Genomic DNA, 25,713 nt, shown 5'->3' on the forward strand with positions numbered 1-25,713 from the left:
AATATTCTTTAACAAAAAAGTTTTTTTTGTCTCCTATCAAAACTAAACTTTTACTTTTCCACAGATAACGCTGTAGCTACTGACATAACTTTTGACGTTTCTTGCAACGTTACCTACGTACTTTACCACGTAACGCTACCTATGTACGTTATCGACGTAGGTAACGCTGCAAGTAACGTCAAAATAATATTGTAAGTAACCCAGTCACATCGCTTATGCATTTTATAATTAAAACCGAAACAATAAATGTAAACATGCCTCGATAAACCAGTACAATAAAAATACAATCATTTTTTCAACCGAATTAATTTTCTTTTTTTATTCCTAGTTTTCTATTATCCTAATTAACTTTTACAATTATGGTAGGTTTTATTTAAATTTTCTTTTTTTTTGTCTATTTTTTTGCCATACTAGCTAAATATACATTTTAGATATTTCATTTATATAAATAAAGTTGAGTTATTGACAAATCTAAATTGGTATAAAATCATATAAATTATGATTAAATTGTTTTAATAAAACAATTTAAACTTAAATAATATGGTTTATAAAATTGTTATAGTATCACAAGCTTGAAAACATAAAACTTTTATGTTTTCAAGCTTGTGATATTATAACATTCTGTGTAAATTTTCTCTAGAAGTTACATTAAAAATTTCATAGGTTGTTAAAATATCAATGCAGAAATTTTCTTTGATTTTGATACATTTGCTGTGATTAATTTTAATTTTGTAGTATATAATAATATTCTTCAAGAGTTTTATTATATACTTTATAATTATTATATTCTATATAAGAATTCCTTGTAAAGAAAATATCCATTAATTTTTTTTATTAATAGGTATGTGACATGAAATTTTTAAAACAATCAAATACTAGATTGTCATATATATTTGGAAAGACCTTAAAAACAGTATTTTAAAGGTGAAAAAATCAAAAAAAAAAGTTATAGCGTTTTAAGTACCAAATTTTTGATATATGGATTTGTTGAAGAAACCGTGACCAAATTATGAGTTTTTCTTAAGTTAAAATGTTATATCTTTGTCAATTCTTATCAAAATTTATACAACTTGGTATCAAAGAAAAGGTCTAAGTATGTATAAAAGAATAAATGTATATAAAAATGGCTTTGGGGCATTAGAGGGGTGTCTACTATATACTCTAATATGTTCAAAATCTAGATTTCTTTTAAGAAAACGTTAATTTTTTATTGAAATTTTGAAGTTTTTCTTTGGATTTTTAAAATATATTCTACCAAATAATCATTAAATTTGATTGAGATATCTTGGGTTGGGTGGAGAGAAGTTTATTTGGCACTAGTTGGCAATAGTTGCCCCCTTCAACTTAATATCATTGTTAAATCAATGTATATTTATAACTAAATGTATACCATTTAGCATCAAAAGAAAGAAACTTTTAGGGATAACAAATCCAATTTAAGAGCATAAAGAGAGTGCAAAAGGGAAAATTTTCAAACCCACTCCATTTTGGGTAGATAGAGGGGGGGGGGTGGCTCTAAAAACTCAAATATAACATAATATTTTTAATAAAACACAAATTTTATATACAAAAAATAAACTATAAATATATAAAAAACCTAATACACAAAAAGACTATATACAAATATAATCTTATAAAAAACACTATACATACACCTACCAATAGTTGATGTAGATACACCTATAAATGTATCTACATATACATATTATTAAGTGTATGTATAGGTTAACAGATAGGTGATTAACAAATATGTTTGTTTTTTGTCTTTCTTTTTACCACCTCTTCTGTCATCCTTTATGCCACTAGAAGGCTGAAATTTAAATTTAGGGAAGTTTTTGCCTCCATATACAATAGACCCATTTTGATTTAGGCACAGGGTGGTTTTGGCGCCAAATCATAAAATCACATTTTGGCAACCCTATATTTTATATAAAGGATTTTTAAATAAAATAATCAAAAAACAAAAATGAACAAAAAATTACAACAAAAACTTACTATGGAGGCCTTCACATAAATTTGTTGGCACCAGATGGCAGTGGTAAAGGTGGCATCAATAAAAAGGTAAATCTGAAAAATTATAGTAACTTTAGTAAAATTACAAAAATCTTATTCTAACCTGTCTATAAACAATTTTTAAGAAATAAATTAATTAAGTAACTAACAAAATACCACATCTAATTTGCTCTGCAGCAGTTAAATTAAAAAAAAAAGAGTTTTAGCTTCATTAATAAATCATTCTAATCTACTCAATAAAATAATAAAAAGTGTTTCTTTTTTTTCTTTTTTTTTAGATGTCAAGCGAGCACTATTAATGTGAACACTTTCAGTTATTCTGTTATTGTAGTGTAAAATTTTATAGTAAGATGATTGTTTTTAAATACAATGACTAGTTTACAAGTCATTTGCTCATCAGTTCTGCCATTGGGAATATCAGTAAAAATGACCAGTAGCCCTACTATATACTATATTAACATTGGAATATTACCATAACAACCTGTTATAAATTATCATTTCAATATGTATTTTCATCTTCTGAAATTTTCAAAATTGTAATTTCATCCTCTTCTATCAGAAACATGTAATTTTTAAAGCAAAAAATCACTGTTATTTGCCATTATATTTGAGTTTAATTTTTTTCAGGTCTGTAGTTTTTGTCCTTAAAAACTTTGATAATTTTTTGCCTAAGTTTGTGTCTTTTTAAAAGATGCATTACCTGAGTTATATAAAAATATGCTAATTATGAGACTATATTGCTCTGCAACATGTTGAGTATTTTTTTAAATAACTCACCATTGTTTGTGAGTATAAAAAGTATGTGCCCATTCCTACCACTTGTAGTGCTGTTCGCTGTTCAATCAATATTTAGTTGTGAAGGTAGTGCAAAAGTAGAAGTTAAATAATTTTTAGCATAAAAAAACACTTCTCTTTGGGTCACATTACATTACAAAAAAACAGCAACCTGGAACTATAAAAAACAATTAGGCCTTGAAAAATTTAATCACATACATTAGTCTATCATTCACATTTTTTTAATCAACGAATAATAAGTATTTTATATACCAAATACAGATATACGAAATATAGATAAACACAAATAACATATTGTTTCAACCTATAACAATATAATAAGTGTTACTATAAGTTCAAACAATAAGTTAATTATCTATAATTCAGTCACTAAGTTATTAAAATGTATACATTAATCATTAACCTAAGTAATTTGAAATAAACTTTAAAAAGTATTTGATTTCTTCGTAAACCAAAAATGAAAATATACAGCTTTGCCTGAAATAGTTTGAAACAAAAGAAGTTGTGAGGTTATTAAACAATTACTTACAGAATCAATGATAATTAGGTTTTTAAGTTTTTTTTTGCACAAGATTTTGAAGCATTACATTTTCAAACAGAAAGCAAGTACAATTTCAAACTGAATCTACAATGATTCACTTGCTTTATCAAAGCTAATAAAGTATCAGAGGCGGATCCACCATTTTTTGATGCTTGAGGTAGCTAACTTTTAGACATGGAGGAAATTTCAAATATTTATATGTTTATACTTATTTTAAACAAGAATGCTTTGCAAAAAAATTGAAATGATTGTAGCCTGAGAACGAAAAAACCCTAAACTTTCAGCTACACTTGCCCAAAATGTGAGAGCAACAAGTTGATAAAACATTTTTTTTACTATTCTCAACTAAATTTATATTCAGTAGTAAAGTAATCTCTTAGTGTTCAATAATTATAAGCTTTTAAAATTTGTAACCTCCTTAAATTGAGGGGTTCAAGCTTTATATGGTCATAATTTTTAAAAGCTAATTGATTATTGTCTTACAAAAGGATTTTTTTTAGAACTGTTTTTATTATTTTCTAAATTATTTAATAAGTGCCTAACTAAATCTTGTCTTTCTGCCCCCTGACAACTTTATACTCTATTCTTGAAAAAAGATCTTCAGTTTTTCGATTGTCATAAGTGGCAAATCTCCTTCTCTTTTCTATAAATATTACCATGGTTGCTGCTCAACTGAGTTATCACTACTTGTTTCATTAGCCAAAACTCAATCTTGTATGACTTGTCATTTAGATAAATTGAATCTTTAATACTGTAAGTATTTCTTATATTATAACTATTGGTTGCTTACAGAAATAATATAAGTTAATATATATATATATATATATATATATATATATATATATATATATATATATATATATATATATATATATATATACAACCCGTAGATGTTGTCCGAAAGTTTTTTCCATATTTTGTTAACAAAAAGTAAAAATTAAAATGCAAGACCGGAATTTTTTTTTTTTATTAATTGAGAGACTGCCTGCCCCAACCAAACCCTCAGTCGATGTAGCAACACTCCCTTGCGGGTCAGGCTAAAAGATAGTAGATGTAGCAGCACTCCGCGCATGATTTAGTCAGGCTATTTGTCAGTCGATGTAGCAGCACTCCCTTGCGAGTCAGGCTATAAGATAGTCGATGTAGCAACACTCCGCGCATGATTTACAGTAAAAAAAAATAAAAATAAAAACATTTTATTAAAAAAATTAAAAATAAAAACATTGTTTACATTGTTAAAAACATTCAGAATGTTTTTAAAACATTCTGGTCAATTAAATTTGCGTTTTTGTGGTTTTTTTTTAAAAAACGATTTATTTATAATTAAATTAATGGTTTTTACTTTCGTCCAACACGCAAATGTTGGACGAAAATCAAAAGTAATTAAAAGTGACGTATGTGTTGGCGTAAGAATCACTTTTTTCCTTCTGCTCTTCCCAAAGACAACAAACTATAGATCTATATATATATATATTTACATATACACAGAATATATATATATATATATATATATATATATATATATATATATATATATATATATATATATATATATATATATATATATATATATATAAACTGATTTAAAACATCAGATAATTCGAATTCTCTCAATAATAAATAATTTATTTGAAATTTATTTTGAATTACTTGGTTAGAAGAATACAACCGGTCTTAAATAAAAATCCTATTAGGTTAAAAAATTCAAAAGACTTTATTAACAAAACTAAGTAGTGGTTAATTGACAAAGATGAAATACAGGTATCCTTGATATTGTGAACTTATACCCATCAATACCACTAAAAGAAACAACTTTAGTACTTTTGGATCAATTAAATAAAAGCGTTTCTTACAAAAACTCAACTAAGCTTACTTTAACTGAAACAAAACAACTGATTAAACTTTGTTTGTTTTGTTGTTATTTCTTGTGGAATGGTGAGATTTATGAGTTAGAGAATTCAGGCTCAATTGGATTGTCTTTTATGGTTGTTTTGGCTGAATCTTTTTTACAATACCATGAGGAAAAAGCAATAAAAATAGCAATGGCAATGATTCCTTCAATTGATATTAAATCCTTTCATAGATATGTAGTGGTAGCCACGCTAGGTTTTCTAACTTAAAGCAAGCGTAACAGTTCCAAACAATCCTTAATAGACAACATCCTTCTTTAAAATATACTATTGAAGTTGAAAACAAAAATAAAATACTTAACTTTTTGGATATAACTGTTATTAATAATACACATGGAAAATATCAGTTCAAAGTTTATAGGAAAGATGCTATAACATATATCCAAATCAAACCTCATTCTAATCACGATATCAAAATTTTGAAAGCAATATTCAACGGATATATACATAGAGCATACTTAATATGCAGCGAAAACCATTTAAAAGATGAGATAAATTTTTTAATTCAAGTGTTTACTAAAAATGGGTACGATGAAAAAATGCTTAAAGATATTTCTTATCACGTTCGAAAAAAACGTTTAGCAAATAAAAATTAAATTCTATCAAACTCTGATAACCTTCCTACAATTTCTTTACCATGGATACCAATAATATCTCCCAGACTTAGAAGAATATTCAGAAAAACTAGTTACAGAACTGTTTTTAAGTCAAATGCTAACCTAAAAATGCTATTAACATCTAGAAATAAATCAAAATTACCATGCAACAGCCAACCTGGAACCTATTTAATTAAGTCCAAATGCTCCAAAGTGTCGGTGAATCAAAACTTCAAATAAGAACAAGGGTTTAACAATACCAAAAGTTTTTGACTGAAGGCAAGTTAAACCAGTCTGCATTAGCTTTGCATAAAGTAAATTGTGATGAGGATATTCAATGGGATAGGGCAGAAACACTTAAAGTTGAGGATAAAAAATTTGAAAGAAAAGTCCGTGAAGTCTTGGAGATACAAAAACATCAATGCCCTCCAATGTATGGTGGTATAAATTTGAACAATGGACAATATGTTAAAACAAATTTTTGGACTTCATTTTTTTCATACTTAGGTAAAAGAAGCCATTATAAAGGTGACGTCAAAATTTAAAAAATTTTTGTTGTTATTTAATGGTCACAATTTTTGTAATTATATTATATGCTGATGATGTCGGTGCCTATAATCTGTCTAAAATTTCAAATAAATTATAAAGTATTGAGAGAATTCGTATTATCTGATGTTTTAAATTAGTTTATATATATACTCTCATACAAGATGTTAACATTTAAATCATATATATATATATATATATATATATATATATATATATATATATATATATATATATATATATATATATATATATATATATATATATATATATATATACACACACACACACACAGTAATAATATAAGTTATAATACAAGTTAAAAGTGAGTTTGTTAGTTTGTTAAAAAAAAAAGTAATGCTTTAGCTTATCTATTCTTAAATTGTATACAAAAGGCATTAATAGATATAAATCTACCTGAAAGTGAATCTTTGACTTTACCTAAGAATGAGATTAAAAGTGTATTTACATTCATAATATGTTAGTTTTAGTGTAAGTAACAGTTGAGGCTCTTTGCTTTTGGGATGCTAATATGTTCACAACTAATATTACCATAAGTTTTATGTTAATAAAACTTAAAGATGCTAACAATGTTATAAGTTGAAAATTTATCCTGTAAATTCATAAAGAAAAAGAAACAACAACCATAAATTAAATTTCATTAATGCTAACCTCAGAATCAGTTTGGATTGGAATTGATGGTCTTGGTTGCAAAAATGGTAAAAAATTTAAAATAGAATGCAAAAAACAGTATTATGAGAAAGTAACCTAATAATCATTAAAAAATGTAGGGGTTGACTGAATGAGTTATCTTATCTAGTTATGTGTTTTGTGCAGGCAGGTCTTTTTAGTTGTGGCAAAAGCAACTTACCCAGGAAAATCAAAATACTAATGCAAAACCCCTATTTTAATTGTGGCTATAGTTAGAAGGAGCTCATAAATCTTAGATGTCAATCATACTAATAGTAATATCACAATGAAAATACTTAGCCTTGATCTGCATACAGGTTTAACTGGATACCCTAGAATGGTATCCAGTTGTAAAAAAGGGGTTTCAACTTTTGCATAATGTACTATTGAAATAAAAAAATCAGGGAAAAGTCTCTAAACCACACAAGTGGAAACATGGTTGTTAAACTTTAAAAAATTAACAAACAAAAAAATATTTTTTAAATATATTTTTGTGTTGCTGGTTTTGTATGATTGCTTAATTTAAAAAAACTTTGTGGTTTTTTTACTAATTTAGTCTGGATCATCTGCTCTTTTAATGGGTATCGATAAAATTGCAGACAACTCTGGTTATTTTGTTTTAAACCGTGAAGGTGCTGTTTTGTCGGTAGGTTAATTTTTTTTATCAACAGTAATAACTCATTTTTAGAAAATAGTAAATTATTATTTTAATGATAAATCAATCAATATATCAATCAATATATTTCGACAAAAGATCTTACAATAGAGGTCATTTACAAATAGTAAAGAGCTAATCTCAAGTAAATACCATGAAATAGTATTAATAATACAAATAATAATGATAATAATGATGATAAATTAGCAATTATTAGAATAATAAGTAAGTTATACAATAATAAACAAATTTAAAACAACAAATAAATATTATGCACAGACAGGAAAGTTACAAACAATATACTGACAAAATGTAACAACCTACCATGTAGCTAAAACAATTACTGCAAAAAAGTAATGATGATTTAATAAATATAATAGTCTTAATATCAATAATCATAATAAAAACAATAAAAGTAGTATAAATATTTCATTAAAAAATAACAATAAATAAAAAAGAATTTTTAAATAACACTCACAAATAAAAATGTGTCACACACACCCACACACACACACAAACATTTAGTCACAAAAAGTTTAGGTTTTTTAATAATAAATGAAAATATTCAAATAAAAAAGAAATCAGATCATAATACCCACCAAACACATATCCCTCAAAATTAATAAAATTTAAAAGTTATTCTATTTTTCTTCAAAAACGGAGCAATTTTTATATTTTATTTTAATTCTTTTTAATTACTTTCTATTTTTGAATATTTTTTTTCTTTTAACTTTTAATTTTTTGTCTTTCTTTTCTCGTTTCTCGTTTCTTTTTTTGTTTTTTTTTTCTTTTGTTAATTTGTTTGATTTGGTTTTTTGTTTATGTTTTTTGCTTTTTTATTGTTTTTTCTTTTTTTTCACTCTCTTTATTTTTGTTTTATTTATTTTTTATATGTATATTTTTTTCTTTCATATTTTTTTTTTTTTTTATATAAAAGGTTAACTGTAAAAGGTTAATTGTTAGCTGTATTTGTGAAACAGCTAGACACTTGATGATAAACCTTAATATATAAGAAATTTTCTTATATATATTAAGGTTTTCTACTTACTAACTTTTTAAAACATAAGTTTTTAAAAAGTTAGTAAGTAGAACCCCTTAATATATGAGAAAATTTCTTAATTTATACAATTGTTTCAAATCTTTTTTGGGTGATTTGTTAAATGTTATAGATTTGGCAAAAGAAGCAAATAAATTGAAAATTAAAGGATATTAAGTATCTACAGTCTTCTTTAAATATATAAACATCATTTATGCGTAGAGCTGTTGGACTTTCAGTGCATAAACAAACAATGGGTGTGGGCGTATATATAGATATATATATATATATATATATATATATATATAGATATATATATATATATATATATATATATATAGGCCTGGCTGGGAGCACTCATTTACTCCCACCAAGGATTTACTCCCGCCGCACTCAGCTCTTCTAAAACAAACATGGCGAGCCATGCGAACTGCTCCTCTCAACAGTTTCTTATGGGAGCTTTTGGTTTTTGTACAAGTTATCTGTTTATTTATTAAAAAAGTTAAATACAAAGTTTGGTTTTATACATGCTACAAGCATATGTTTTTAACTTTAATATTACAAGAATATATATATAACAAGCATCATTTATTGCTCCGTGAAAAAAATTCTTTAGACAAGTGTTGTGTTTGAGTTTTCACACTAGTTATCTATTTAATTATTTACAACATTACTTATTTGATAAAAAATTTGACAAAGACCTATTAAAGATTTTACTGATAATAAAAATATATTATATTTTCTTATTGTAATAGAATGCAGGCATTTTAAGAGTTATTACAACAATTAAAAATTCTACAATAAAAGTGAATAATATATTAAAGTTTATAAAGTATATAATTATATATTAGTATATAAAATATACATTACAATAAAATAAAAACTATTATGCAATAATTTAAAGTGTAATAACTTTTTATCAGTTAAATAATTTTATGTTTTATCAATATAATTTAAAGTGTAATAATTTTGTATTTAATCTTATCAAAAACATTTGCATTTTAATCAGAGCTCATTTAATTTTTTTTTTTTTTTTTTTTTTTTGTGCAACAATTGTGCCTTTTAAAAAGTATTGCAGTTTATTATTTAAATAAATTTTTTTTTTTTATAAGTATTACTTTTTCATTTTAGTTACAATGAAAATTATACTTTTCAGAAAAAAAATTATACTTTTGCGAAAGTCGTAAATTGCTCCTGTAGACCGTTTTAGGGGACTGTGGGGATATGTATATACAAATACATATAAACATATACACAATATTTTTCTAGAAAAATAATTTACAACAATGAATTTTAACATTGATTACAGATAACAATTTTAGTGATATTAAATTTACTAGAAATGTTTTATATAATACTGTAGACTGTACAGTGGAAATATAGGGTTGCTTTGGAACCCATGATGTAACCAAAGAAATATATAATAAAAGTAGTAGATGTGTGTCATTATGCATTGCATCTACTAATTCTAATTTTTTTTTTTGTATTTGAACTTGAAAAGGATCTCACTTCTGCTACAGCATGGGGCTCACTGTGACTGGTGAACTTAATTCAGATAAAACTCAATTATTTTCAGCCAATCGTTGTTGCAATAATTTAGATCTTCCTATATTTATGATTGGTAATGTACTCGATGAGTCATCTACCCTTCATCTTCTAGGATTAACTCTTACTTTCGATCTTTCTTGGAAACCATATATCAAATCAGTTGCAAAATTAGCATCTGCTAAGGTTGCATCTCTTTATCGAGCTCGAAACTTTCTTACTCCGGATTCTATTCTCTATCTCTATAAACTCAAATCTGGCCTTGTATGAAATACTGTTGCCATATCTGGGGCGGATCTTCTAATGATGCCCTTTCTCTTTTAGACAAGGTGCAAAAACGTATTGTAAACATCGTTGAACCTGCTTTTGCAGCCAACCCCCAACCATTATCACATCGTTGTAATGTTGCTTCTCTTTCTCTTTTCTACAAATACAATAATGGGCACTGCTCTAAAGAGCTTGCATCTCTTGTGCCATCTACTAATATTCATTCTTGTGTTACTTGTCATTCAATTAAGTGTCATCCTTTTTCTGTGACTGTTCCTAAGTGCTCCAAAAACTCTCATTCCTCTAGTTTTTTTTTTCAAACATCAGTTCTTTGAATTTCTTTCTTCACCATGTTTTCCTGATTCATATAATTTGCAATCTTTTAAGTCGTCTGCCAATCGTTATCTTGCTCTACAATCTTCATCTTTTCTCTTCCAATAACTTCCAACTCTTATTGTGGTTGCTTGCAGCCTTGTTGGAAGCGAAGTTGTTAAAAAAAAAAAATTTAAATATTTGAAATGTCAGAAGCAGGAATATAACAAAAAGCAAAACAAAATGCACATTTTAAAAATCATTCAGTGAAAAATGATTTCAAAAATGAATTTGAACTTGAACATGTATTTAGTATGTGTAATAAATATCTTTTGCAACATAATAAATTTTTATATATTTATATGTTGTCTTAATCCTTTATTCTATTAATGTATGCCTAATTTTTTTCTTAATTAAAATGATAGTATTAGTGACGTTTCATTCAAACTTAAATGCACAGTATATGTTGATGACATTTATATAGGATATTCAAAAAAAACTAACATTATTTTCTGTAGTTTTCTATTATTTAATTTAAAAAAAAACTTTTTACCAAAAATGCAGAACTTTAAATAAAGCTAAATAAGCTATAATACAGAAAAACCATTTCCACAGAAAACCATTTCAGAAAAACCATTTCCACAAATCACTTTTACAAGATTGCAGACAAATAAATGGCCAAAACTTCCCCAATATACAAAGAAAATTATATTTATGAAACAGGTTGCTTAGCTTAGATCTTAGTTTTAACAGTATTCATTAGTACGTGCTTTATATCCCTAAGCAATATTCTTTTGTACAAGAAAATGCAATTTAAAGTGGGTTTCAATTCAATGAATAAAGATAGAAGCCAGAGAGAAATTCCAATTATTTATGAAACTATGCTGTGCTTCCAATAAATATAAAGGCAAACTTTGAATTCTTTGAAACATTAAAATGAACTGTTTAGTAAAAAGGCTCTCCCAGAAGCTGTATTAAAATTTTGAAACTGATATAATCTCTGCTTGTAAATCAAACTTTAAAAAACTATATGCCTTTTCTAATAGTCAGAGGTTGTGCAAAATTATACCTCTATTTGATGGTGCAAAAATTCAACTAACAGGTGATAACTAAAAAATAAGAATTTTCATATCGGGCTATAATAAAAACAAATGTTTAGAAAAAGAAAATTATATTTGTTTTAATTGAAGGTACATCACTTATCTTTAAGAAAAAATTAATGAACATTCAAATATGGTCCATCATCAGCAGTTCGATGTAATTTTGTCATGATGTTGGAACAGGAGCATTGTACACCATTTATATCAATTTGACGAATGCATCTTTTGATTCAGGTAATTAATTGTTTGCAGTTCTTAGCTCTCCAGTTGTTTTTGTATACTAACGAACTCAAATATCCAAAGAAATCTTCAATTAGGCAACACTGAGGCAAGTTTGTCAGATTGCAGTTTTTTGTTACATATGGGATGTTTTGGTTTTCCAAGAAGACTTGTGGTTTTTTGGCATAATGTGATGATGCTTTATCCGGCCAAATCAAGTATTTGCTGTCTGAATGATATTTTTGAAGAAATAGAATCAATATTTTCTTCAAACATTGATTTTGGTATACTTCTTGATTAATAGCCAAACCACTTGGTTTAAACAATGGCTTGGAAATTCCTCTCTCAGATATGGCAATGTACAGCATCACTTTCTGTTCAAACTTGTGTTTATATTTGTATTTTACTTTTGTAAGTGTTGTAGAACTTTTATGTGCATAATATTGATCATTTTTTAGAACTTGCATTTTGGAGAGGGGGAAGTAACTTTCTTCATCCAAAACAAAACATTTTTCAGAATAATTTCAGGTCATCCAGCAACATTGAGATTTCACAGTTGATATTTGCTCTTGTTTTTTTTAGCAGACTATTCCTTGTTTTTTCAACGATTTGCAGATATAGGGCTTTGTACTTTGAACTTTTCTGCAGCATCTTGTTGACTTATTGAATCATTGTTGTTAAAAGCACCGTGAAGCAAATGAAGTCCCTTCTATTCATTATTTTAACTGGTCTTCCACTACCACTTTTACGATTGGTTGTTATGGATGCCAAAATACGGTAAATAGTTGAAACTGGAACATTTCCAGTTTCAAAATGGTTCGCAGTAAACTTTTTTCTGAGATTTTTGTGCATTTGATAGAACTTTACAACGCGCTCACATAGTACATTGTGTTTTGATGGCATTTTAAACACAACTAAATTAGCTGATGCAAAACAAAACATGATAAGTTTGTAAACAGAGAAAGTATAGTTTCACATAGGAGTACTTTACTTTTTTTGACTTGCGGTTTGAACCCTCTGAAGGGTTAGAATTGTTCTCATTTTTTAGTTATCACCTGTTAGTCCAAAAAGCTTTATGCTGATTGTTTGAATAAACAACTCTTTAAATCTTTTTGCCCACCTGATATAAATCTAGCTTTGTCTAATTTATAAAGTAGGAAAAATTCTGTATGTTTGCCAAGTACTGGAGTTATATTTAATGAAAATAAAATTAAGAAGCTTTTGTAAGATCTTGACCTACCAAAGGGCACTGCAATTAATTGATTTCAACATAATGCCTTGAAAAGGGTTAGTTCTTTGTTTCTTTTATATAAAAAGTATTTTAAATCTAATCTAGTTTTGTCCCGCTAGAAGCTAACATATATTACGCCGATTTTAAGAAAAGTCCATGACTGACACTGGAAACTACAGGTCGAAATCACTCGCTTTAGTGAGTAGTATCACTTATTAAAGTTATGATAAAGTTAATTTGAGATGGCAGGATACTTGTTTACAGACAAGCTTTTATCCTTACACCAGCATAGTTTGTACAAAATTGTTTACTACTGACCAATACTGAAGCCTTAAGTGATAGTTATTTAGCACTTTAAATTCTTCCTTTTACTTTGCAAATGCCTTATGTCTCATGCACCTTACTTCAATTCAAGCTGGATATGGTTTCTGCAATAAAATTTGCACTAGCTTAAGAATTTTCTTAGCAATAAAAAACTTTGTGTGATTTATGTGTTAAATATGATTTATGGTGAATTTTGTTCAGACTGGTTAGACATGTTTAGTGATGTGCCTCAGGGTTCTAATCCATTATTCCTTTTTGTGTTCACATCTTGGAAAAAGTTCAACAAAGAGCAGTCAAATTAGTATCACAATTAAAAAATATTAATTTTTTTCTGAACAAACTAGGTTTAACTAACCTTTTAGAAAGGAGAAAAAAATTAATTCATTTTTTATGATTTCTGTTAAGTGAAACCATTCTATTGTTAAAGCACATTTTCTATCCTCCCCAGGGTGCGTATTCACCAAACTTTCGTAATTCTTGTGTAGCTCAACTAAGGTTACAGAAACTGTACGTTCAGCATTGTTTTCGTAACTATTTGGTAGTCAATAATTTGGTTTCACAGCATTTCCGTAATGTTAGGGTTATGCACGAGTTGCGCTGAACTTACACAAAAACTTAGTGGTTATAAAGCGCAGATAAATTTCAACAATTGTTTAATATACAATTTATAAAAACTATAAAAAATTTCATTTTTTTCAATCATAAATATCACATAAATAGTGTTTTTTTAAAATGCAAATAACTAAAAATTTGTATACTAATTATACTTGGAGTTTGAATAATGCCTAAACAAGTCATATATAAAACATCAAAAAAATCTTTGTAACATTCGCAGATGTTATGTTCAACAATATATTATCGCCTTTGCTTTAAAAACAAAGTTTTAATTAGTATTCTTTGTACAATGCCAAGTTGAATTGGTGGACTTGTGTTAATTCAGCCTGAACATAATGTACATCATCTTCATTGTTGCTCTCAAAGTTTATGTCATCTGGAATTTCTAATCCTAAGCAATAGTAAAGGTTTTCCAGTAAGTGGCACATAAAATATGTTTTGCAATATATTGTTCAGGTGTTAGGAGCACTGAAGTGCTCCACCTTTCTTGTGACTTCCAATGGTTTTTGAAATGATCAAAGGATTGCTCCACATCACTATCTACCTAATGGTGAACTTTATTGAAATATATTTTCTCTGGTGTAGTTGGCTGATTAAATGGTGTAATCATGACTGATAACAAGCAAAAGAGAAAACCGCATTAGGATTATTTTCCAATGTCTTTTTCAATTCAGAATTAGAAATAATAAAAATCTTTATCAAGAATACTTTTTGACAAAATTTTTGAAAAAGGAAAAAAGCTATTTTTAAGTAAGTAGTCCATAAACTCTTTCAAACTTCATTCGTAACAGTCAATTAATAACAAGCATTTTAAACAATAAATGATCAATAGATTATTATTTTTTGTTGCGAACTTTTTTTACTTTGATAAAAGCCTCATTGATATTAGAATTTTTGCTACTGAAGAAATTGGGTTGCTTCTCAACGCGGTTGTTGACAAATCATTGTTAATGTGTTGACAATATCTCTATTTATTTTTTTACAAATGAAATTTATTGAAACATATTGAGCCTTATGCCAGATTTAATCTTGACCTAAATTTCCATTTAAACTAAAACTAAATAAAGCTATTAAAACGACTAAATGAACTACGATCGTTATACTTAATGACATATGTACCATTTAACAAAAAACTGTGAAATAGAATATTCATAAAGATATAGTTATTTTTTCGTTAATATATGCAGTGTTTTGTTAATATTTATAAAGATATAGTTGCTTTTTTGTGAATATAATAATTCAATAATTATATGTATATTACCAAAATCATAACTGCATCATAATGATATAGCATTTTTTTAAATATATAATATATACTTTATACTATAAATTTTATATATATAATGTTATTATTTTACATAACAATGTTACTATTATTTTACATATTAAGACGTTATGTTATATTAATAATATAATAACATCTTTATATATATAAATTAAATACATTAAGTTTAACTTAATTAATAACATCTTAATGGTTGTCATTAAGATGTTATATCAATATTTATTTATAATATCACATCATTATGCATATAATTTAAATATATTAAGTTCCCATTTTATGCTGTTATATTACTATTACAAGATAATAAATTAATAATATTATACAAAAATGTAACAATAATATTATGATATTATAAAACACAATATTTTATTTCTATAATTTATAATAATATAACATCTTAAATGTTAAGATGTTATTAAGGTAATCAGTTGTTAAATTATTATGATGCATTTATATTTGTGTTAATATCTATGATTATCGTTAACTTTATTATAATATATAGAATTTATATACATAAGTTGTATATATTGTAGTTTATACTAAGATTCTATATCAAACTGACAATATATGAATCATAATAACATTACACCATTTTTAATATTTAGTAATTTTAACGGTAGACCAAAGTTAAGACAGCTCATAGCTAATGTAACTTTTTTTGCTTAAATTGAGCTGAGCAAGTTTTTTTAGCGCTGAACTTACGAAAAAACTTACGTAAGTTTTGTTTAACGCAACTGTGCAAATTTCGTGATTACAAATTTCACTGTTTTGAATTTACCCCAAACTTGCGCAAAAACAAAAAATTTGTTGAATACGCACTTTGGTCTTGTTTGTTATATTGGTGGTGCTAAGTATAGAATCACAAAAGAAATTGCTAAAAATGTGCTTAAATTTAATTTTCTTTTTAACTTTTAAATTTTACTTTTAAAATTAATTTCTAATTTTCTTTCAAATTGTACCATTTTGGAATGCCCCAATGAATCTTATATAAATAAACATTTAAAAGTTATAATAAATAACAAATTATGATAATTAATATGTTATTAAAAATAATATATTATAATAAATAATAATTTAAAATAACCAATAAATTGTAAGAAATTTTAAAATATAAATGTTAAATAACAAGTTCAGTGTAATCAACTTTAACATTCAAAAAATGTTTGATTGCCCCCAGACCTCTAGACTCATAGGACTTTTCTCAGTTAGGATTTTTTTACTTTTTTTAGTCAGCTGGCGACCTTGAAAACGATGAAGAAACAGCAAGTCAGATATTGGATATAGTTTATTCTGCATCAAAAGTTTCTTTGTCCAAAAAAGATGATGAATATTTCCAAAGAATCTCATGTATGCTTTTTTATTTTTAGTTATCATTTGAAAACTAACATGGGGTATTAAGACTAAGATTTGAGAACATGTATTATATGCAACATGTATTACATGCAACATGTATTACATGCAACATGTATTACATGCAACATGTATTACATGCAACATGTAACACATGCAACATGTAACACATGCAACATGTATTACATGCAACATATATTACATGCAACATGTATTACATGCAACATGTATTACATGCAACATACACTAATTACCGCAACCAATTATTAAGTTTTGTCACTTTTGAACGCTAAGAAATCATTGCACGAAATTTGAAATTTCTTATTGAAAATGAATTTAGTTAAATAACTTGTTAACTCATTGCTCTCATGTATGGGGCAGAGGGGAAAATATTTTTGGGGTTTTTATTGTTCCTGGGCTCCAATCATCCCAATATTTTGTAAAGTATCTTTATTTGACATAAACATATAAATATTTAGAGTTTACCTTGTCTAGAAGTTTGCTTTCTCAAACACCAAAAAATTCTGAATTTGCCCCCTTGTCTCAACTATTTAAATACTTGGAATATCTCTAAAATGAAACAATATAGAGACAAATACAAAGTAATAATTTTTGCAAACATTTTTTATATGTGATTACTTCTTATATTTACAATCACGCAATATTTTTTACTATGTAATAAAGTATTCCTTATACTAGAGTAGGTTATGGCCATTTTACGATGCTTTTCTCCTTGGCATTTGCTCAGCTCCGAAGCTGCGAATCTTTTCATTGCCTCGTTAATATTTTTGTGAACAGTTTCACAGCTTTGCTCCAAGGATTTGTTTTCTCTTTCTAGAAACATAATGAGGTGTGACTGTATGATGCAAAGTTTCCAACCTAGGCAAATCTTGTGTGTTGTGTATTCTATCAAATACTGATGCAAGTTGCACATTACTAAGATAAATTCCTGAATATCTCTGATAAATTCAAGGGAAAGCTTCATTCCAAAACATCCTTCTGTCACTAAAATGAAGTTTAAAAAAATTATGTTTCTAAAAACTAATAAATATAGTATAAACTATAGGTGAAAGAGATTTAACTAATTACATACCCTTTTTGAATTTCCTTAAAGTCTCAAGGTATCATCAGAAGAGGAGTTATAGTTCATCTAAGCAAGAAAGTTTGACAGTTAGGTTCATCAAATCCTCCTCCATTGTAACTGTGCTTTGTTAAAGTTTTATTATTTAAGAGCTTTTTAGTTAAGTTCTCATCCATCAGAACATTTGTTATTTGTGTAACAATAAGTTCAAACAAATGTAATTCAGGAGGCGGAACTATATCAACAACAAGAGTTTCTCCAGACTCCTCAATTAGGCAATTTTGTCAAACAATATTTTTATAGTTTTTCATGTGCTTATAAATTTCACCATCCTCAATAAATTTCTGATGTCAAAATAGTCAAATTTTTTAAAGTCCATTTTACTTTCCATTTTTGTTGTCTTTTTTCTCCTTCACAATAATAGCAAGCATACTTTCCTACATGTGCCTTTAAGTGTTAGTATTAAAAAAGACTATATTAAAATATTAGGTTTAATATTGATAAAATAATAAAAAGCAATCACTTTTTATAAATTATCATGCAATTACATAAAGTAATTAATGTTTAACTTACAGATATGCCCAGTAAACAATTAATAAGCTTCAGGTCACCTGCTACTGTGTATTTTAGCTCATTCAGCTTAAGTAACTTAATAAACCTCTCCAAATTATAATTACTTTCTTGTACTCCACGTACAAGACCCAAAATAAGAACTGTATCAACCCCTGTATTTTTCATGTTTCTTTTCTCTGATTGTAGCTCTTCTGGGTTGAAGATGTTCATTACGACTTTCAGTGAACCATGACTCCAATTCTTATAAAGCAATTGTAGAGATTAAGTTTTCTGTGTTCACAAATTTTTTTTATTACTTCCCACAGTTCAGTAACAAATGCGACATCTTTCTGAATTGTATCTAAAACCATGCAGTTTCCATTTTGTGTGTTTGTTGAAAACTGCATGAAACTACTTCATAAAATTGATTTAACTGGAGAGATTAGTCCCTAATACTTTTTGAGGCATTTGGTTTGATACCTAGAAAAAAAAATGAAAATAATTTATAATCATGTAAGTAATATAAATATATGCAAAATTAAGTTCTTGTACAATACTGTTACCTCCACGACTCAAATCTATACATATCTCACTCATTATACAATCCATTCCTGACATGGGAAGATCCATTTTCTTTTTTATAGTAAATAATGTATCAGAGTAGAGCTTAACATGAAGAGCTTTACCACCTACAAAAGATATATTTCCTAAGACAAATGTTCTATTCACTCATGTTTGACTTCGATATATACGTATCTATATTTATTATTATAAAATTAATAATAAATATAGATAGAAAAATGTAAATACACATTTGCCTGTTGCTACAGTTAATTCTTTATTGTCAGATGTTTTATATATACCTTTTAGTACAGAGGAAATAACTTCTTGGGAGGTTTTCGAGTCTTGAGAAAGAATGAGCTGATGTAGATTTTGCACTATTGCAGATTTTGTGCCAGGGTGTCTGATACCTTTACCTACCTTTTAGCAGCAATGTGCAAAAAGATGCATTTATCAAATCTGAGGACTCAGGCTCTTTACTAAAATCTTCAATAAGTTCAGAAAGATTGATTTTCGATGACTCCTTTTCTCTTTTGCAATACAGCAAAAGAAACATACGCATAGACCAGTATCCTTTAATCAACATAGTTTCCGTTGCGTTCTTCTTCCAATCTTCCACAAATCTTCTATGTTTTGAGAAATATACCCTTCAGTCTAAAATTGTTTAATATAGTATTTTATATATGTTTATATATATATTTACATTTTCATGTACCATCAATTAATCAGCGTTAAGGACAAATTTTTGTTTAACCTTTTTTAAATGAAGACATTTTTTACATGTTAAACAAACTCCAGATGGTAGAGAATTAGTTTCCAAACTAAACCCTGGATCCACAAAGATCCTGGATTCACATAAAGAATAATGAGTTCTTGTAATAAAGAATAATGAGTTCTGGTTATTCTCTAATTTATGACATTTTATGTCTTTGTTTACACAGCAAAAACAAACTATATTCCTGTTTTCTTTATGAAACCTTTGACTTGTTAAACTCATTTTGACCCAATACTGGTAGTTATTTGATGAATCTTTAGCAAATTTTTTTAATTTTAATACCTAAATGTGAGGTAAATTTTTAAACACCCTTTATGCAGAGATATTTTCAGGTCCAAAATAAAGCTTAAAAGAACAACAAAAACATATTTATATACTTAAGACAGATTCAGATTCTGCTTTTTTTGGTGTTTGAGAAAGCAAACTTTAAGACATAAGGTAAACTCCAAACATTTATATGTTTATGTCAAATAAAAATGTTTTGCAAAATATTGGGATGATTGGAGCCTGAGAACAAAAAAAAACCCCAAAATATTTCCCTCTGTCCCAAATATGAAAGCAACGAGTTAAAAAATTATTTTTTAAGTATTCTTAAATAAATTCATTTTCAATAAGAAATTTTAAATTTCGTGCGATAATTTCTTAGCGTTCAAAAATGACGACCATTAAAAGTTTTAACTTCCCTCAATTTGAGAGGGTTACAAATTTAATATTGCCATAGTTCTTGAACGCTGAAAAATTTGAACATAAAATTTGAAATTTTTAAATTGTATGATTTTAGTTAAGATTAGTAAAAAAAAATTTATGAACTTTTTGCTCTCACCTTTAGAGCAGGAGGAAAAATTTAAAGGGCATATTATTCTGATGGTGACATATCACTCTGATGAATACATGACTCCCATTTAGCTTCAAATAATCTGACCCCCATTTAGCTTCAAATCATTACACAAAATACATAAAGTTTAAAAGTTTGTTGATATAAAACCTCTAAATGTTTCTGAATGCAACCAAATTGAAGCCTTTCTAATTACTTTTATAGGTGAAGTTTAAATTTTATAAAAACAGTTAGTATACTTAATTTCCTGGTATCAACATTTTTTAAATTCATAGTAGTAGCCATATGGTACATATACATACTTTAAACAACAAAGAACTTTGACATCTGTCCAATACCGTCTGGAAATTCAATGACCCCTAGCAACATCTTTAGGAAGATGTAACTACATCTGGTTATTTTTATTTAAGTCCAATAACATCTGGAAGAATTTTATCCAGATCCAACTAAATCTGAAAAAAACCATATATGAAACTACATCTCGTTAAAATAATGCATTTATATATACAAAACCATATATTAAACTACATCTGGTTAATATAATGCATTATAATTTAATAATTTCTTATGTTTAGAATAGTCACATCTGTACAACTACATATATGACTATTACTAGGCATAACTACATCTGTAGCAATCATATACTTTTTACACAGATGTTATTAGGCATCAATGAAATTTCAGATGTTGTTGGACAGATGTTATTATACCTCAGTGTATTTACCGATGTTTGGGGGTACGTTGAAATATTTTTGTATTTTGTATCACATTTGCATCTCCTAAAAAAAAAAAGTCCTCCATTTCTATGATATTTTAGGACTTTCAGATTCTGGTGGTGGGTGATGCATACCCCCATACCCTCCCCTGGATCCATCACTGTCCTTGACCTGTTTTAAAAAGTCTACACTAATTTTTTTTTCTCCCAAAAAACGAATTGGCAGGCAAATATTAAGGTTGCTTACTTAGTTATGCTGAAACATCATCAGAAGTTAAGGCTGTTGCTCTCAACATTTTCAAATTCTTTGATAAAGTTTGGCATGCTGGTCTTCTCCATAACCTATCATTTTATGATGCATCAGGTAACATCTTTAATATTATTGAGTCCTTCCTTACCAATCATGATATAAAAGTTGTCCTCGATGGACAACACTCTTCTTCATTTCCTGTAACTTCAGGGATTCCTCAAGGTTCTATCATTTACTCTATACTTTTTTAAATTTACATTAAGGATCTCACAGAAATTCTTGCGTCTAAGGTGGCATTGTTTGCTGATGATACTTCCATTTATTCTTGTCTTGAGAAGAAGCCAACACTCACCAATTGCTTGGAGGGGGGATTTAAGCTTGAAAAGGATTTCACTTCTGCTACAACATGGGGCTCACGGTGGCTCACGGTAAACTTTAACTCAGATAAAATCAATTTTTTTAGCTAATTGTTATCTCAACTTTCTAGATCTTCCTATATTTATAAATGGTATTGTACTCGATGAGTCATCTAACCTTCATCTTCTAGGATTAACTCTCACTTCCTATCTTTCTTGGAAACCTTATATCAAATACATTGCAAAATTAGTATCTGCTAAGGTTGTATCTTACTCAGGATTCTATTCTTTATCTCTATATGTATTGAATACTGTTGCCATATCTGGAGCGGATCTTCAAATGATGCTCTTTCTTTTTTAGAGAAGGTGAAAAAATGCATTGTAAACATAGTTGCACCTGCTTATGCAGCCAACTTTTTACCATAGTCCATCTTTAGTATAACTTTTTTTAATCGTTATAAATATTTTGGCTTCAAAAAGATGACATCAATATAACTTATTATATGTTGAAATTACAATCAAAGTAAAAGCATTACACTAAAAATATTTAATCTTGAGTTGTAAAAAATTGTTTCCATTATTTTGTAATGTCATATTTAAATAAAAATCTGGCATTATGGAAACCTGTCCAAATCACACAAGTGTGGATCCATGGGTGTTATAAAAAATATTTCATTTTAATGTTTATAAGTTTTATAAACTTGATTTTTGAGAGACTTGATTGTAAAAAAGATTGTAAAAAACCATAGAATCCTAGGATCCCAACCCCAAAATAGTTTTGTACAAATGGTACAAAACTATTCCTACTAATTATCCAAAACTATTATCATAAAACTAAAGTAATAACTTTATTCTATTTACTTGGATAATTTTTCTGTTTTATTCCTTTTAATTTTATTCAGATATGTATTCATAAATATTACTCAGGTATTTATGTTACTCTGGTACAAATTGTCATCTGTCAGGTAATACCTCCTTGCCTCAAATCTCATCTAGATCAAATAGATCAAATATGCTATCAGTTTCTCAAATTTCTTAACATGTGGTTTGCAAGCCTCATGTAGTTCTTTCGATATCAAGATGCGGTTCTTTAGCTCCTTGAACATAATATTGAAATAATGATGTTGGTAGCTCTTTAAAAGCTAAAAAGCTTTGTAAATTGCAACTTTTGGCTCTTCTGTCTCAAAAGGTTGCCGACCTCTGGTTTATACAATTTTAGAAATGCGTTGTTTGTTATACTTGACTCTATCAGAAATAATTGGCTTTTACTGTGAAATTGGATTAGGTCTAAAGTTAAAGTGAGGAGGTTAGACACTTTGAAGTATTGTATTAATTTGAAATATGTTCATAATTTAAACATGTAAGGTGTGTACATTTAGCTTTTGTTTAAGATGTATACATTTAGCCTTTGTAGTTATAAACTAGAAATTAGTAGTTATAAACTGGAAAAGTTAACAAAAAAATGTTGACGTAACTAATGGACAGCCCCTTAAGGCGGTAGCGATATAGCGATGAAGTGCTTGCTTCAGAAAAAAGAGGTGCAAAGTTTAAACCCGCCTTTTGGTACTCCAATGTCCCTGAGAGTACTATTATGTCCCTGAGAGTACCAGGGACATAATAGTACGAAATTTAATTAATACCAACTTTTTGCTTTACTTTAACTTACTAAAAACTAAGCCAGCCAATCGTTTTTTTTTTCAAAGATCTCAAAATGGCTGCTGTATTATCAAATAAATTACCTGAGTCACAAAATTTTGAAATTTAATCAAATTTTAATGTATTAAATTAATTTGATGTGAATCTATAACTCTCCCCATTTATTGCCATTATTTGTACAAATAATAATTAATTACTTTAAAAAGTTCTGGTTATGTAAATATTTGTAAAACTTTTTATATAGCGTTTATCATCAATGTTTTTTTTGTTTTTTTTTAGTAATTTACAGTGAATTTGTTTTGTTGGTAACCGTGTGCAACTCGCGAATTTTTGTCGTAAAGCGACCGCTGGCAAAAAGTGACAAAAACGAATAGGAGTTTAAATTTTTTTTGTAGTTGATAATTTTTGTGTGCATTTATATGAATTCTTTTTTTCTAAATACAAATAGTTTTAAAGTTAAAAACATTTACCACAATTTGGTAGTACTTCATAATAAGGATAGTATTACGTACGACAATTTGGTAGTACTTCATAATAAGGATTGTATTACGGTATGGCAGAGGTACAAATATATTATGTTTGATACGTCATAATTATTAGTTTGGATGCGAAAGAAAAATACAATAAGAAAAGTAACATTAATATATTAAAGAGAATTTCATTTATAGAATGTTGTGTCTGATTGTGTCAAGTGTAATATAAAATTAAATTTTTGTTTTAATTAGAAAAATTGTTGTATATTTTAAAAAACGTTTCTTAAACGATATTGTTTTCTTTGTAATTTTTAATGAGAAAAGTTGTATATTTCAAAAAAATATTTCTTAAACATTTTTTTTTATGAATTCAGTCAATATTAGTGGTTTTGCAATTATTTTTCAATTCATTCTTTAAATCTCTTTAGCTGTATTATTTTTGGAGTTCAGAGTAGCGGAAGATAAATTTGTATACTTAAAGTGAAATTTGGCCAATCAAAATGAGTCGGGCTAAAAACAAAATCCTTTTTTCTTATATTTTAAATAACAACCTATATCCAACTAGATAAAAAGAGCAAAATCATATGCAATTAGAGTAAAGTTTAACCAAATATTTTGCTAAATTATTTGTCAAACTACGTATATCAACTAGATAAGTTAAATAAATATATAAAATATTTCTATTGTTTAACAAAAAGTAAATATTGTAATATATATAATATTATAATGTTATAAAAATAAAAGAGTATGCCAAGTAAATTTACTTTGGATAACTTTTCTAATCTGTTGAAAAAGTTTTTCTCGAGATTATCTTATTAAAAGTACAATAAAAATTTACTTCTAATAAAGCTGTAGACAACTACTACTATTGAAGTAGAAAGTTTGTTAGAAAACATTAAAAATTTACTTCTAATAAAGGTGTAGACAAACAGACAAATTTTTTGCAATTTAGCTCAACATATATAATTAAACGAGGGTATGTTTGTGGTTGCTACGGCGTTGCTAAGGTAAATAATTTTGCAAATGTAATTTTTAACACATTTCTAAAAATAGTTTCAGTTCCATACTTACATCAAAAGAAAGAGGATGAAATTTTGAATAAGATGAATTAAAATATTTTTTTATTAGAAATTTCAACATATAATAAGTTATAATATAACACCTTATAATCACGAAAAGAAAAGAAAAAAGAATTTTTATTTTTTAAAAACAAGTTTACCCACGCAAATCCATTACTTAAACAAATGACTGCTTTAAACATTTACCAAATCAACATATACACTCTAAAACATTTACCAAATCAAATATACATTCTAAAACATTTACTAAATCAACATAAATCAAAATGCATTGTTTATGCTCATTAACAAAACACAACATAGAATAACATAGAATAGGAACTTATTAATAACTTTTTTAAAACTAATGA

General features: G+C 27.2%; 1 protein-coding gene across 1 annotated transcript; it reads left to right on the plus strand.

Moving 5' to 3' along the window:
• The first annotated feature begins 224 nt into the window (after positions 1 to 224).
• On the plus strand, positions 225 to 24,637 carry LOC101241404 (ragulator complex protein LAMTOR4 homolog). The gene is made up of 4 exons (XM_065788457.1): positions 225 to 362; positions 7,648 to 7,737; positions 16,910 to 17,027; positions 24,091 to 24,637. Exons 1-4 carry the CDS (start codon positions 360 to 362, stop codon positions 24,183 to 24,185), a joined length of 306 nt encoding a protein of 101 aa, XP_065644529.1. The 5' UTR covers positions 225 to 359; the 3' UTR covers positions 24,186 to 24,637.
• Positions 24,638 to 25,713: the final 1,076 nt, after the last annotated feature.

Source organism: Hydra vulgaris, chromosome 01 (genome assembly GCF_038396675.1).
Source record: "Hydra vulgaris chromosome 01, alternate assembly HydraT2T_AEP".
Lineage (NCBI taxonomy): Eukaryota > Metazoa > Cnidaria > Hydrozoa > Anthoathecata > Hydridae > Hydra > Hydra vulgaris.

Coding starts and splice junctions, on each gene's coding strand:
- LOC101241404 (XM_065788457.1), top strand. Junction 7,738..16,909: donor GTGAAGGTGCTGTTTTGTCG/GTAGGTTAATTT, acceptor TACTTTTTTTAG/TCAGCTGGCGACCTTGAAAA. Junction 17,028..24,090: donor ATATTTCCAAAGAATCTCAT/GTATGCTTTTTT, acceptor GTTTTTTTTTAG/TAATTTACAGTGAATTTGTT.